Source organism: Oncorhynchus mykiss, chromosome 26, assembly GCF_057628025.1.
Source record: "Oncorhynchus mykiss isolate SJ-2025 chromosome 26, ASM5762802v1, whole genome shotgun sequence".
NCBI lineage: Eukaryota > Metazoa > Chordata > Actinopteri > Salmoniformes > Salmonidae > Oncorhynchus > Oncorhynchus mykiss.
Genome location: NC_143047.1, coordinates 35,533,680 through 35,548,758, shown reverse-complemented (window position 1 = coordinate 35,548,758; position 15,079 = coordinate 35,533,680). Strand labels below are relative to the sequence as shown.

General features: G+C 41.8%; 1 protein-coding gene across 9 annotated transcripts in view; it reads left to right on the top strand.

Annotated features, from left to right (window-relative positions):
- The first annotated feature begins 3,572 nt into the window (after positions 1–3,572).
- Positions 3,573–15,079, top strand: part of LOC110506172 (aryl hydrocarbon receptor nuclear translocator 2) — a 142,549-nt gene continuing 131,042 nt past the window's right edge. For 5 of the 9 annotated variants that reach the window (XM_090222863.1, XM_090222861.1, XM_090222862.1 and 2 more), the window contains exons 1-3: positions 3,573–3,944; positions 6,791–6,905; positions 14,820–14,867. In XM_090222863.1, coding sequence (XP_090078989.1) covers positions 3,914–3,944; positions 6,791–6,905; positions 14,820–14,867 — 194 coding nt within the window. In that variant the 5' untranslated portion in view covers positions 3,573–3,913. The remainder of the gene's footprint in view (positions 3,945–6,790; positions 6,906–14,819; positions 14,868–15,079) is intronic. The other 4 variants (XM_090222867.1, XM_090222865.1, XM_090222866.1 and 1 more) reach the window with 2 other exon arrangements.

The window sequence follows — 15,079 nt, the reverse complement described above, 5'->3', positions numbered from 1 at the left end:
ACAGACAGATTTGGGGGGGAGTCAGACATTTAGCAACCCAACTTCCAGATGAAAACGAGCCCAGGGCACCTTTTGGCAGGCAAGTTTTTGTCTAGAGGTTTGGTTGACATTATGATTTCAGGCCCTATAAATCAGAATGAATTAATGTTTTATATTATTTTATTAATCTCTTTTATTGTGTTTTTGTTTTTATGTCCTTCATTTCACTTCTTTACTGCTAAGTGTGTTGTGATAAAAAAAAGCACTTTAAATGGGCTCAGCGGTCAAAGGCACTGCATCTCAGTGCTAGCGGCATCACTACAGACCCTGGTTCAATCCTGGGCTTTATCACAACCGGCCGTGATTGGGAGTCCCGTAGAGCGGCGCACAATTGGCCCAGTGTCGTCCAGGTTAGGGTTTGGCCGGGGTAGGCCGTCATTGTAAATAGGAATTTGTTCTAAACTGACTTTCCTAGATAAATAAAGGTTACATTTAAAAAATGGCTAGATGTTATTTGAATGAGTTAGCCAGCTAACTTTCCAAAAATATTCAGGAACAACTCCACATTTGTAAACAAAGATGGGCAAAATGGAAAATCCATAAGGCATGCTCCACTAGCTCCAGCTTTTTATTTTAGGACGCAGAGATTTAACGGTTATCTCTGAACGTTAGCTAGATAACTCATTGATCTTGCTTTGTGGTATCTAAGGGACCTTAACCAAACACAGCAACACTGCATGCTACCACCTTACTGTGAAAAACAAAACAAACAATGAAGGGGGTTTGTTGACAGCCAATGAGAATCCCCCAGGCTAGCCACATTCAAATGAGATCTTAGAACAAAGCAGCTACAGTAATAATCTGATTATTTGCATTGGCTATGTTTAATTGCAGTAAGGCCCTTCTCTGGAGGCTTTGAATTAAGTCAATTGATTAGTAAATATATACAATACATAGGCTACACCTGCAGTAACTCATCCACTGGTTGACAACAAAATCATTGCACAATCAATGCTGTCAGACTTTATCCTCTGGCATAACTTTTACCTTGAAAACGATTCTTTCTTAGGAATTGGTCTCTTTAAATGACATTCTGCACAGCTATGTAACAAGACAAATATGTCGCTATGAAAAGTATTGTACTGCATTAGTCTCTCAAGGTAATGGTAGTTAGCTAGTAGAATACATTTATTTTTATAAATCACTGTAAGTTTTCTGTATGACATTTTTTTTCCCCCACCATCTGAGAAACTGCAAGTAGAGGGCTTAACATTCTCAAATACCCCAATAAATGTCACCTCTAGCCCTGCAGGTGCTATGTGGAATCCAAACTAGATGTTTGCAATTTTGAAAGTAAATGTTTTATGTCATGTTGTACATTGTTGATACAAATCGGCATTTCCCTTCAGTGGTTTATAGTGGACCGAGACATATTTACATTTCCTCTAAAGGCATGTTCAGTGTCTTATTACCACACAATGTCATACTGTAAACATGACTGTTCAGTGTCTTATTAACACACAATGTCATACTGTAAACATGACTGTTCAGTGTCTTATTAACACACAATGTCATACTGTAAACATGACTGTTCAGTGTCTTATTAACACACAATGTCATACTGTAAACATGACTGTTCAGTGTCTTATTAACACACAATGTCATACTGTAAACATGACTGTTCAATGTCTTATTAACACACAATGTCATACTGTAAACATGACTGTTTAGTGTCTTATTAACACACAATGTCATACTGTAAACATGACTGTTCAGTGTCTTATTAACACACAATGTCATACTGTAAACATGACTGTTCAGTGTCTTATTAACACACAATGTCATACTGTAAACATGACTGTTCAGTGTCTTATTAACACACAATGTCATACTGTAAACATGACTGTTCAGTGTCTTATTAACACACAATGTCATACTGTAAATATGACTGACCACACAAATATATTGTAATGAATGTGGAAAAAATATTCAATTTTAAACTTTGCAATGGTACTACAATGAGTGTACAAAAAATGAGGAACATCTTCCAAATATTGAGTTTCACCCCCGTTTGCCCTCAGAACAGCCTCGGTTCGTTGGTGCATGGACTCTACAAGGTGTTGAAAATGTTCCACAGGGATGCAGGCCCATGTTGACTTCTATGCTTCCCGCTGTTGGTTCAAGTTGGCTGGATGGCCTTCAGGTGGTGGACCATTCCTGATAGACACGGGAAACTGTAGAGCATGAAAAACCCATCAGTGTTGCAGTTCTTGACACACTCACAATGGTGCGCCTGGTACCTACTACCATACCCCATTCAAAGGCACTTAATTATTTTGTCTTGCCAATTCACCTTTTGAATGGCACATGCAGAATCCTTTCTCAATTGTCTCAAGACTTAAAAATCCTTATTTAACCTGTCTCCTCCCCTTCATCTACACTGATTAAAGTGGATTTAACAAGTGACATCAATAACGGATCATAGTTTTCACCTGGCTATGCCACGGAAAGAGCAGGTGTTCCTAATGTTTTGTACACTCAGTGCACGTAGTGGAGAGGAAAACTTGAAATGTAATCTAGAGAGAGACGAGTTAGAATATTAATCTCTTCTGAGAAAAACAGAGCAGTTAGGCGTGCCTTTGCCTAATGGGGGGTGTATTATCTAATGATACAGGCACAGAGATGCAGACACTTGCAATAGGTTCATTTAAACCAGGAAAGTATCAGTGTGCTAGTTTAAAACATGTATAGAAGTATATGTATATTGAAGTAGTTTGTGCCTAAAAAAAGGGCAGGAGAACAGTTGCCCCCCCCCCCGGTTGCCCCCCCCCCGGACACCAGGCCGGGGGTTAAGTTTGAAATGGGAATAGGCCTACAATCAACATAATGGTCACAGATACCATCTGTGATTACATGTAGTCTGAAATGATTGGTGTAACACAGTAACTATGTGTAACTCAGTCCTAGATTAGGCCTACAGAGAAATCTGAAACCTACACCCAAGTTTACCTTCCTTTTATCTCTTGTGGAGTAAACTATCTTTCCGCTGTCTTCACTTGTGTTGCATTTTGCACATCAAATTGCAAATATAACCCTATTGAAAAAATGAAAACATACATTCAAAAAAAAAGCAACTATTGTGAGTTAAATCAGGATGGGTGGAACCTTGAGAACGGCCTAGATTTTACATCTCGAACTCCCAGAATCTTGCTGGTTTGTGCAGATTCTGAAACAATGCCCTGTGGATTCATCCATTTAAAATGATCTGTGACATTGGAAGTCATGTCCTCTATGGATCTCAAGTGGATTGATCTTCACATCAAACACATGTAGCTAGGTCTCGTTTCCATCTCATAGTTTGACAATGATACAATGGTGAAAAACACTAAGTATTTTACAAAGTGAGTGCTGTTGAAGCGCCATAAATGCTTACAAAGCAAACATTTGGCCTATTTGGGATTACATTTTAGCCTACTTGATTGGGCTGTTCTATTCTATATGAAAGATAGGACCACGATTCAACAAGTGATTACTGGCAAAGGATGTTAGGCTACTCTATCTCACTGACATTAACTGACTTTCCATCTTTCAAAGATTAATTTGACTCAAAGCAAAGATACAGGCAAAACATAATGAATTCAAGTGAAGTCTCGCGGTGTTTAGACACCTTTCAGACATCTTGCATTTTTCAGTCTGAAAGAACGAATTTATAAAATACCGTTGACTTCATCGGGCCAAGCGAACCCGAAATAACAGGGCCTTTATTGTTGATATTCGTGACTTATTTGTATTTCGACCGAATGCATGTGAGGCTATAGGTGGCTGAACCGAGAGCTCGCGTGCCAAACCACTGAGCGGATTGTCTCTCCCGGGGCTCTCGAGCCGTATTGTGCGTCATTTTCATAGCTGCATCTTGTTTTTCTATCGAGGCAACATGGCAACTCCCGCCGCGGTCAATCCATCGGGTAAGTCGCGATTTATCTTAAGGAAAAAACAAAAACAGTGGGTGTTTAATGGTGATTTATATCTTTAAAATGTAACATCTATTTTTGACATTTACCGGAATGGAAAGCGGCGCTTAGCTGAAGACGCCGACGTCAGGCTCACAGAGCTCAAGCTCTCCACAGCATCCCCTTCCCCCACGGAGCTATCGCAGCCTCAAAACACTTTCTGTACACCTAGAAACGCATTTTCTTCATTATAGCGTGAGCATACGTCCATTATTTACACACAAACAGCCTATTATAGGGGCAGAAGCTTTTTAATGTCTTGCATGTATTATCTGCACGCAAAATGAGATGCTGGTTGCGTTTTGGCTCAATCCAACAGGCAGCTAGTTAGCTGCTGCTACGTGCTCTGATTTCACCGAATAGCCAGTCCCCCTCACGATACAAAGGTTATTTTGCATACCGAGCCCTTGGCCTATCGACGTTAACTCGGGCAATTTGAGTCGAGTCATTTCGACGTTTGTCACTGGTGTCAGTGACAGCGATTTGTTGATCCCTCTCCATCGCCGGTTGATTCGACAGTCATTAGCTAGATGAAATCTGCAGCTTGCTAGACGCTAACAACACTGTAGCCTGGCTTTCTTTACTCAGTGTTATTTGAGGAAGAAGTTAAAGTTTTTAGTGAACGGCCTAAATAGTAACCTAGTGGCCTAGCTAGTCTTATTTGCATGACCAGTAAAGCTACCTTTATATGCCTTATATGTTTGAACCTTGAAGCTCTAGTTGTCATGTAATGACAGTCACAAAGGCGTTAATTACATTGTTGCTGTTATGTAGTCATTACGTTGTTACATTGTTACTGAGCAAATAAACGTACACACAGCATACACTTTTGTTGTTAGATTGTTACTGTATTACGGAAGTACAAGGCTACAATGCATCCTTAGCGGAGGTGCAATTATATCGCCGGCGCTCTTATTATAATAAATTCTGGACAATGATACAAGTTTGGTAGTGATATAGAAGCAAAACATTTAGAGGAAGGCAAACAATGGTTTATATACACGTTGCTGAATTGCTGCTCGTCATCAAATTATGTGTAGGCTATGGAATGTAGCCTGTGAGCCTTGTGTGTTGAAAAATACTACTCTAAAAATAGGCCTAAATCTTACGTTTCCTAATGTGCATTCACTCCAGTTCTATTTGCTCTGTTTAGCCTAGGCCTGATGTCTTTTGTATACAGTAACGTTAACTGATTATTGAAACTAACTGTTCTACTGCCAAAACATTTAAGAAATACAGCTTCGATTTTACTGTCATTTCCAATAATAACCACAACAGCAGGCCTCTCTCTCTCTCATTGGATATGCACATTTAAGTCTAATGAAGAAATAACTGGGGTGTTAACAGCACCGTGGCTGCATATAGGGTTGCCATGTGAAGAGAAGCATGGAACAGAATGAACAATCAACTGATTATTACCTGGGTTGCGTTCCAATAATATTTAATTTCTCCTGAAGAGTACACTCCTTAACTACTTCCCACGAATCTAAAAGCATTGCATTTAAAAAAAAATGTATTTACCAAAGAGCATTATTTTTCATTAAAGCCAGATTACACAATGCATTAATCTCCTCTTATCCCAGTAACAAACCTATTTGTCAGATTATGCGATAGGCTATAATCCATGTTTGTTGTGTTTTGTTGTGAGAGCCAGTGATATTATGATGTCTTTGGGTGGATTGAAGAAGCTACACAGGGAATGCTGCTACTAGACATGGTGGTGCTGCTCCTAAGTAATGATAGGAGAAACCCTGGCTGTCCTCTCCAGCCCTAGCCTCCTGTAGCCAGACACTGTGTCCTGGCTGTCCTCTCCAGCCCTAGCCTCCTGTAGCCAGACACTGTGTCCTGGCTGTCCTCTCCAGCCCTAGCCTCCTGTAGCCAGACACTGTGTCCTGGCTGTCCTCTCCAGCCCTAGCCTCCTGTAGCCAGACACTGTGTCCTGGCTGTCCTCTCCAGCCCTAGCCTCCTGTAGCCAGACACTGTGTCCTGGCTGTCCTCTCCAGCCCTAGCCTCCTGTAGCCAGATGCTGTGTGTCCTGGCTGTCCTCTCCAGCCCTAGCCTCCTGTAGGCAGACGCTGTGTGTCCAGGCTGTCCTCTCCAGCCCTAGCCTCCTGTAGCCAGACACTGTGTTCTCACCTAGAACCACAGTATGCCATGCTATGTCTGGCTGCCACCTCCTGAGCACTAGTTATTATGCATGTATGAGTTGAAGTGTTGTTTACATACCTCTAGGCTACTTCATGAATGAATGAATTAGTTGGTTGGTTCTTTGCAGCTGGGGGTTTTCCAAGACAGAAAAGTAGAAGCTAGTGGAGGAGACAGAGAGGGAAGGATAGGAAAGGGAGGGAGAGGAGAGGGGAAACGCTGGCTTGTATCAAATATTAACAAAACTGCTGGAAGCACTGGGGCAGAGAAGGGGGTTTGTTTAGCATATCCATAACATCTGGCTGATGGAGTGAATGAGTAGACCAGAGAGAGAGAAGGGGTGTGTTGGTAGGCCTGGGAGAAGGAAAGGCACAGAGAGAGAAATTGTGATTTGGCACGCAATGTGCTTCAGCTCACCACCCAGCACGACACGGAGCGCCATATTCAGTCTTTCTGTGTCCTAAAACAGGCTGGATTTAGGCTACATTGAAAACAACAGAAAAGCCACCATGGCATGTTCTTGTGGAGGTTCAGGTACCACATGGCCATGCCCACGCTTTCAGAGTAATATTAATGCAGCTGTAATACAGTCACAATGTCACACAATGTCTAATGCCATGTTCTCATGTGGTACCTTTCTCTGTCCTCTGTTCCAGAGATGGGCAGTGAGTTGCCGGGGCCCGTTACTATGCCGGGGGCGGTGGTGGGGGCGGGCCAAGTGAGGATGGGCGGAGCCATGCCGGGCCGCGGGGGCAAGAGGAGATCCGGAGGGTGAGTACTATTTTATATCTGCATTTTACCCACAAGGCTATTCCACTGGTGTTCCAGGAGTATTACACCAGTATATCAAGAGTATTCCAGGTTTATCCCAGGACCAAATATCAATAGAATTGCTTCATTATTCCAATGAGCAGAACTTCAGGCATGGATAACAAAAACACAGAGCAAGCACACAGGCCAATATTCCAATGTTGAATTTCAAACAAGCTTTATTAGCAGGACAGAGTAACACGCCAGAGATATACAATGTATGATAGTTTGACATAGTGCCACCGAAAAAAGCAAACAGTAATCTCATATAGCTGCATGTATGATTAAAAAAACACTCTCAGATCGAAGACAGATGGAACAGAAGATTTCGAGACTATTCCACGGTACGTTAACCCCCGGGGTGAAATCGGGACATATTTACCCCATGCCCTGGCATTCTGCCTATACAACAACATACAGAGCATTCGGAAAGTATTCAGACCCCTTTACCTTTTCCACATGTTGTTACATTACAGCCTTATTCTAAAATGGATTACATTGTGTTTTCCCCCCTCATCAATCTACACACAATACCCCATAATGACAAAGCAAAAACAGGTTGGATGGGGAGCGTTGCTGCACAGCTATTTTCTGGTCTTTCCAGAGATGTTAGATCAGGTTCAAGTCCGGGCTCTGGCTGGGCCACTCAAGGACATTCAGAGACTTGTCCCGAAGCCACTCCTGCGTTGTCTTGGCTGTGTTCTTAGGGTCGTTGTCCTGCTGGAAGGTGAAACTTCGCCCCAGTCTGAGGTCTTGAGCGCTCTGTAACAGGTTTTCATAAAGGATCTCTCAGTACTTTGTTCCGTTCATCTTTCCCTCGATGCTGACTAATATCCCAGTCCCTGCCGCTGAAAAACATCCCTACAGCATGATGCTGCCACCACCATGCTTCACTGTAGGGATGGTGCCAGGTTTCCTCTAGACGTGACACTTAAGGCCAAAGAGTTCAGTCTTGTTTCTCATGATTTGAGTCTTTAGGTGCCTTTCAGCAAACTCCAAGCAGGCTATCCGGTGCCTTTTACTGAGGAGTGGCTACCGTCTGGCCATTCTACCATAAAGGCCTGATTGGTAGAAGATGCAGAGATGGTTGTTCTTCTGTAAGGTTCTGCCATCTCCACAGAGGGTTCTTGGTCACCTCCCTGACCAAGGCCCTTCTCCCCCGGTTGCTCAATTTAGCAGGGCGGCCAGCTCTAGGAAGAGTCTTGGTGGTTCTAAACGTCTTCCATTTAAGAAAGATGGAGGCCACTGTGTTCTTGGGGCCCTTCAATGCTGCAGAATTATTTTGTACCCTTCCCCAGATCTGTGCCTCGACACAATCCTGTCTCGAAGCTCTACGGACAATTCCTTTGACCTCATGGCTTAGTTTCTTCTCTGACATGCACTGTCAACTGTGGGAACTTATATAGACAGGTCTGGCCTTTCCAAATCATGTCCAATCAATTGAATTTACCAATCAAGTTGTAGAAACATCTCAAAGATGATCAATGGAAAACATGTGCCTGAGCTCAATGTTATGACTCCTAGCAAAGGGTCTGAATGCTTATGTATATATATATAAGGTATTTCTGTTTTCTATTTTAGAGTAAGGCCGTAACAAAATGTGTAAAAGTCAAGGGGTTTGAATACTTTCCGAATGCACTGTATCCATTATACATCTAGCCTACACCAACATGAAGAAATAAAAGCCAAAGCCATCCAGGCAATATGGCAACTCGACATGACACGGAACACAACAGGGACCCGTCTAGGGCATCTTTTATTTACTCCTTACATGAATGTCTGTGGATAGAAAAACTGGAGACATGTCATTTCCAGTAGGAGCCTGACTAAGACGGTCAGCAACACATACTGACACAGAGTAATGATCCTCAATTTTCAATGAGATAGGCTTGATGCTTGTGCTCGGTGGAAGCATAACCATGCATACTGCATTACCTCTACTATCACGCATAACCATGCATACTGCATTACCTCTACTATCAGACATAGCCATGCATATTGCATTACCTCTACTATCCGACATAACCATGCATACTGCATTACCTCTACTATCACGCATAACCATGCATAGTGCATTACCTTTAATATCACGCATAACCATGCATAGTGCATTGCCTCTACTATCACACAACCATGCATACTGCATTACCTCTACTATCAGACATAGCCATGCATACTGCATTACCTCTACTATCACACAACCATGCATACTGCATTACCTCTACTATCAGACATAACCATGCATACTGCATTACCTCTACTATCACGCGTAACCATGCATACTGCATTACCTCTACTATCAGACATAGCCATGCATATTGCATTACCTCTACTATCAGACATAACCATGCATACTGCATTACCTCTACTATCACGCATAACCATGCATAGTGCATTACCATTAATATCACGCATAACCATGCATAGTGCATGGCCTCTACTATCACACAACCATGCATACTGCATTACCTCTACTATCAGACATAACCGTGCATATTGCATTACCTCTCGTATCAGGCATAACTGCATACTTCCTTACCTCTCATATCAGACATAACCGTGCATACTGCATTACCTCTCGTATCAGACATGACCGTGCATACTGCATTACCTCTACTATCAGACATAACCGTGCATATTGCATTACCTCTACTATCAGACATAACCGTGCATACTGCATTACCTCTACTATCAGATATAACCGTGCATACTGCATTACTTCTACTATCAGATATAACCGTGCATAGTACATTAGCTCTACTAGCAGACACAACCGTGCATACTGCGTTACCTCTGGTATCAGGCATAACAGTGCATACTGCGTTACCTCAACTATCAGGCATGCACTACTGAGGGACTGCATGTGACAGACAGAGACAGACAGACAAGCAGACAGAGTGATACTTAGGAATACAGAGAGACAGAGTGATAATTAGGAATACAGAGAGATAGACAAGCAGACAGAGTGATACTTAGGAATACAGAGAGACAGACAAGCAGACAGGGTGATACTTAGGAATGCAGAGAGACAGATAGACAAGCAGACGGTTATACTTAGGAATACAGAGAGGCAGACAAGCAGACAGAGTGATACTTAGGAATACAGAGACAGACAGACAAGCAGACAGAGTGATACTTAGGAATACAGAGACAGACAAATACTCATCAGTCACTTCTACTATTATCAGAAGAATGAGTGGCAGAGAAGATTATTATCACAGACTATAGCATTAAGGTGAAGGCTGTAGTTACTCAGCACTCAACTCATGACACTACTCAGTGACTGTGTTCCTTTATACCTCAGTTATAACAGTAACTGGCCCTCTGTTTAACTCTATCTTGGTCCGTCATCAGGTGCGAACCCGACCGGAGGCTGAATTCGGTCAAGCCTAAGAATCAATCACAATCTCAGTTATATAAGCTCTTGCTAATCAGTCATCAGATTAAGTGAAATGTACTGGTGTACATTGCTTTGACACACACACACACACACACACAACAAAGCTTATCTGTTATCAACAGATCGCTGTATCAAGACCAAAAAAAGCCGATACCGATTAATCGGCCATATTTTTTAAATGTATTTGTAATAATGACAATTACAACAATACTGAATGAACACTTATTTTAACTTAATATAATACATCAATACAAATAAATTTAGCCTCAAATAAATAATGAAACATGTTCAATTTGGTTTAAATAATGCAAAAACAAAGTGTTGGAGAAGTTCAAGTGCAATATGTGCCGTGTAAAAAAGCTAACGTTTGAGTTTCTTGCTCAGAACATGAGAACATGTGAAAGTTGGTGGTTCCTTTTAACATGAGTCTTCAATATTCCCAGGTAAGAAGTTTTAGGTTGTAGTTAATGTAGTATTTATAGGACTATTTCTCTCTATACCATTTGTATTTCATATACCTTTGACTATTGGATGTTCTTATAGGCATTATAGTATTGCCAGTGTAACAGTATAGCTTCCGTCCCTCTCCTCGCCCCTACCTGGGCTCGAACCAGGAACACATCGACAACAGCGACAGTCGAAGCAGCGTTACCCATCGCTCCACAAAAGCCGCAGCCCTTGCAGAGCAAGAGGAATAGCTACTCAGTCTCAGAGCGAGTGACGTTTGAAACAGTATTAGTGCACACCCAGCTAACTAGCTAGCCATTTCACATCGGTTACACCAGCCATTAGGCTGATAGGCTTGAAGTCATAAACAGCACTGTGCTTGCGAAGAGCTGCTGGCAAAACGCACAAAAGTGCTGTTTGAATGAATGCTTACGAGCCTGCTGCTGCCTACCATCGCTCAGGCAGACTGCTCTATCAAATCATAGACTTAATTATAACATAATAACACACAGAAATACGAGCCTTTGGTCATTAATGTGGTCGAATCCGGAAACTATCATTTCGAAAACAAAACATTTATTCTTTCAGTGAAATACGGAACCGTTCAGTATTTTATCTAACATTTGGCATCCCTAAGTCTAAATATTCTTGTTACATTGCACAACCTTCAATGTTATGTCATAATTCCGTAAAATTATGGCAAATTAGTTCGCAATGAGCCAGGCTGCCTCTGGCAGGTATACACTGACTCTGCGTGCAATGAACGCAAGAGAAATGACACAATTTCACCTGGTTAATATTGCCTGCTAACCTGGATTTCTTTTAGCTAAATATGCAGGTTTTAAAATATATACTTCTGTGTATTGATTTTAAGAAAGGCATTCGTGTTTATGGTTAGGTTCAGTTGTCCAACAATTGTGCTTTTTTCGCAAATGCGCTTTTGTTAAATAATCCCCCAGCGTTGCATCGATTATATGCAACGCAGGACACGCTAGATAAACTAGTAATATCATCAACCATGTGTAGTGTGTAGTGATTATGATTGATTGTTTTTTATAAGATACAATTAATGCTAGCTAGCAAATTACCTTGGCTTCTACTGCATTTGCGTAACAGGCAGGCTCCTCGTGGAGTGCAATGAGAGGCAGGTGGTTAGTGCGTTGGACTAGTTAACTGTAAGGTTGCATGATTGGTTCCCCCGAGCTGACAAGGTGAAAATCTGTCGTTCTGCCCCTGAATAAGGAAGTTCCTAGGCCGTCATTGTAAATCAGAATGTGTTCTTAACTGACTTGCCTAGTTAAATAAAGGTATATAAATACAAATAAAATGTTTAAAAAAATCGGCACCCAAAAATACCGATTTCCGATTGTTATGAAAACTTGAAATCGTCCCTAATTAATCGGCCATTCTGATTAATCGGTCGACCTCTAATCAAGACATCACAGGTCAATTCAGTAGTCTGTTAGACACACCGGTGTGAGATGAGATTGAAAAACGCCACTCTGGACGAGTCATCACTAGTGGCATGGCAACCTTTCAACTACAGAGGCGGGATCAGCGGTTTACACTACCCACGCTTCCTCTATGCTCTGAGCAATACCTACTTGATGGTACTTTTTGAATAATAACAATAGGTTTTATTACTATAGTGCTGGTCATGTGAAAGGCAAACAACGCAAATTGCTTTACATTACAAAGGCAACGTGCAAAATTGACGTAACACCTCTGGAACAGTTTGTCATTCTGAGGTGTTTGTCCGTTCACTGTGTTGACTCACTTGACTAAAACAGTAAGGCTTTAAAGGTATGATTTCTTCTCATGATCCGTTGTTTCTTGACACACATGTTGTGTGACAAGCAACCTTGAAATGTACTCAAATGCTGCATAAGAAAAGACTCCTCCAGAAATGTGGCCGTAACTTAAGGTTTTTAATGCTCTTTCTGATACTCTTTAATCAAATGTCTCAGTGAAGTTGAGTTGTAGTGTTTTCATCATAACATGTCGACTGCAGGCCCTCGTCCAAAAGTGGTGCACTGTAGGGGCAAAGTATGCCATTTGAGACTCGGTCTTAGTGTCGAGGGACGCAGAGGAAATTGATTCATTTATCTGTTTGGCAGTGACTATGCATTTCACAATTTCTGTTGTTGTTGCACCAGGTCCTTGAACAGGGAGGAAATAAGCATTCTCATTGTTCAAGAGGAACAAGGAGGAAATAAGCATTCTCATTGTTCAGGAGGAACTGAGGAGGAAATAAGCATTCTCATTGTTCAGGAGGAACAAGGAGGAAATAAGCATTCTCATTGTTCAGGAGGAACAGGGAGGAAATAAGCATTCTCATTGTTCAGGAGGAACAGGGAGGAAATAAGCATTCTCATTGTTCAGGAGGAACAGGGAGGAAATAAGCATTCTCATTGTTCAGGAGGAACAGGGGAGGTAATAAGCATTCTCATTGTTCAAGAGGAACAGGGAGGAAATAAGCATTTTCATTGTTCAGGAGGAACTGAGGAGGAAATAAGCATTCTCATTGTTCAGGAGGAACAGGGAGGAAATAAGCATTCTCATTGTTCAGGAGGAACAGGGGAGGAAATAAGCATTCTCATTGTTCAGGAGGAACAGGGAGGAAATAAGCATTCTCATTGTTCAGGAGGAACTGAGGAGGAAATAAGCATTCTCATTGTTCAGGAGGAACAGGGAGGAAATAAGCATTCTCATTGTTCAGGAGGAACAGGGAGGAAATAAGCATTCTCATTGTTCAGGAGGATCAGGGAGGAAATAAGCATTCTCATTGTTCAGGGGGAACAGGGAGGAAATAAGCATTCTCATTGTTCAGGAGGAACAGGGAGGAAATAAGCATTCTCATTGTTCAGGAGGAACAGGGAGGAAATAAGCATTCTCATTGTTCAGGAGGAACAGGGAGGAAATAAGCATTCTCATTGTTCAGGAGGATCAGGGAGGAAATAAGCATTCTCATTGTTCAGGGGGAACAGGGAGGAAATAAGCATTCTCATTGTTCAGGAGGAACAGGGAGGAAATAAGCATTCTCATTGTTCAGGAGGAACAGGGGAGGTAATAAGCATTCTCATCATTCATTAGGAACATGGGAGGAAATGAGCATTCTCATTGTTCAGGAGGAACAGGGAGGAAATAAGCATTTTCATTGTTCAGGGGGAACAGGGAGGAAATAAGCATTCTAATCATTCATTAGGAACATGGGAGGAAATGAGCATTCTCATTGTTCAGGAGGAACAGGGAGGAAATAAGCATTCTCATTGTTCAGGAGGAACAGGGGAGGAAATAAGCATTCTCATTGTTCAGGAGGAACAGGGGAGGAAATAAGCATTCTCATTGTTCAGGAGGAACAGGGAGGAAATAAGCATTCTCATTGTTCAAGAGGATCAGGGAGGAAATAAGCATTCTCATTGTTCAGGAGGAACAGGGGAGGTAATAAGCATTCTCATTGTTCAGGAGGAACAGGGGAGGAAATAAGCATTCTCATTGTTCAGGAGGAACAGGGGAGGAAATAAGCATTCTCATTGTTCAGGAGGAACAGGGGAGGAAATAAGCATTCTCATTGTTCAGGAGGAACAGGGGAGGAAATAAGCATTCTCATTGTTCAGGAGGAACAGGGGAGGTAATAAGCATTCTCATTGTTCAGGAGGAACAGGGGCGGAAATAAGCATTCTCATTGTTCAGGAGGAACAGGGGAGGAAATAAGCATTCTCATTGTTCAGGAGGAACAGGGGAGGAAATAAGCATTTTCATTTTTCAGGAGGAACGGGGGGGGAAATAAGCATTCTCATTGTTCAGGAGGAACAGGGGAGGAAATAAGCATTCTCATTGTTCAGGAGGAACAGGGGAGGTAATAAGCATTCTCATTGTTCAGGAGGAACAGGGGAGGTAATAAGCATTCTCAATGTTCAGGAGGAACTGAAAATATAAGCATACAGCCATAAAACAATGGCAACACACATGGACAGTTTGCACACACACACACACACCCTAGTAACTGTTTTGGTCTTTGATTGCAGGATGGACTTTGATGACGAGGATGGGGAAGGACCAAGTAAATTTTCAAGGTGAGAACAGTGAACGATGGCCCACTGATATTTCCATGTAATAAGTATCACTCATTGTTATAACAAATTACTCTTTCTATGAGAAACAGTCAAGTTCTAGACTTGAAGTTGTTGCTATGAGTGTTTATTATACAGAATTCCATATTTTGTACAATCATTCCTTGTTGTCATCTTATTGCTATGGACATTCAATCACATTTACCAAACCCATT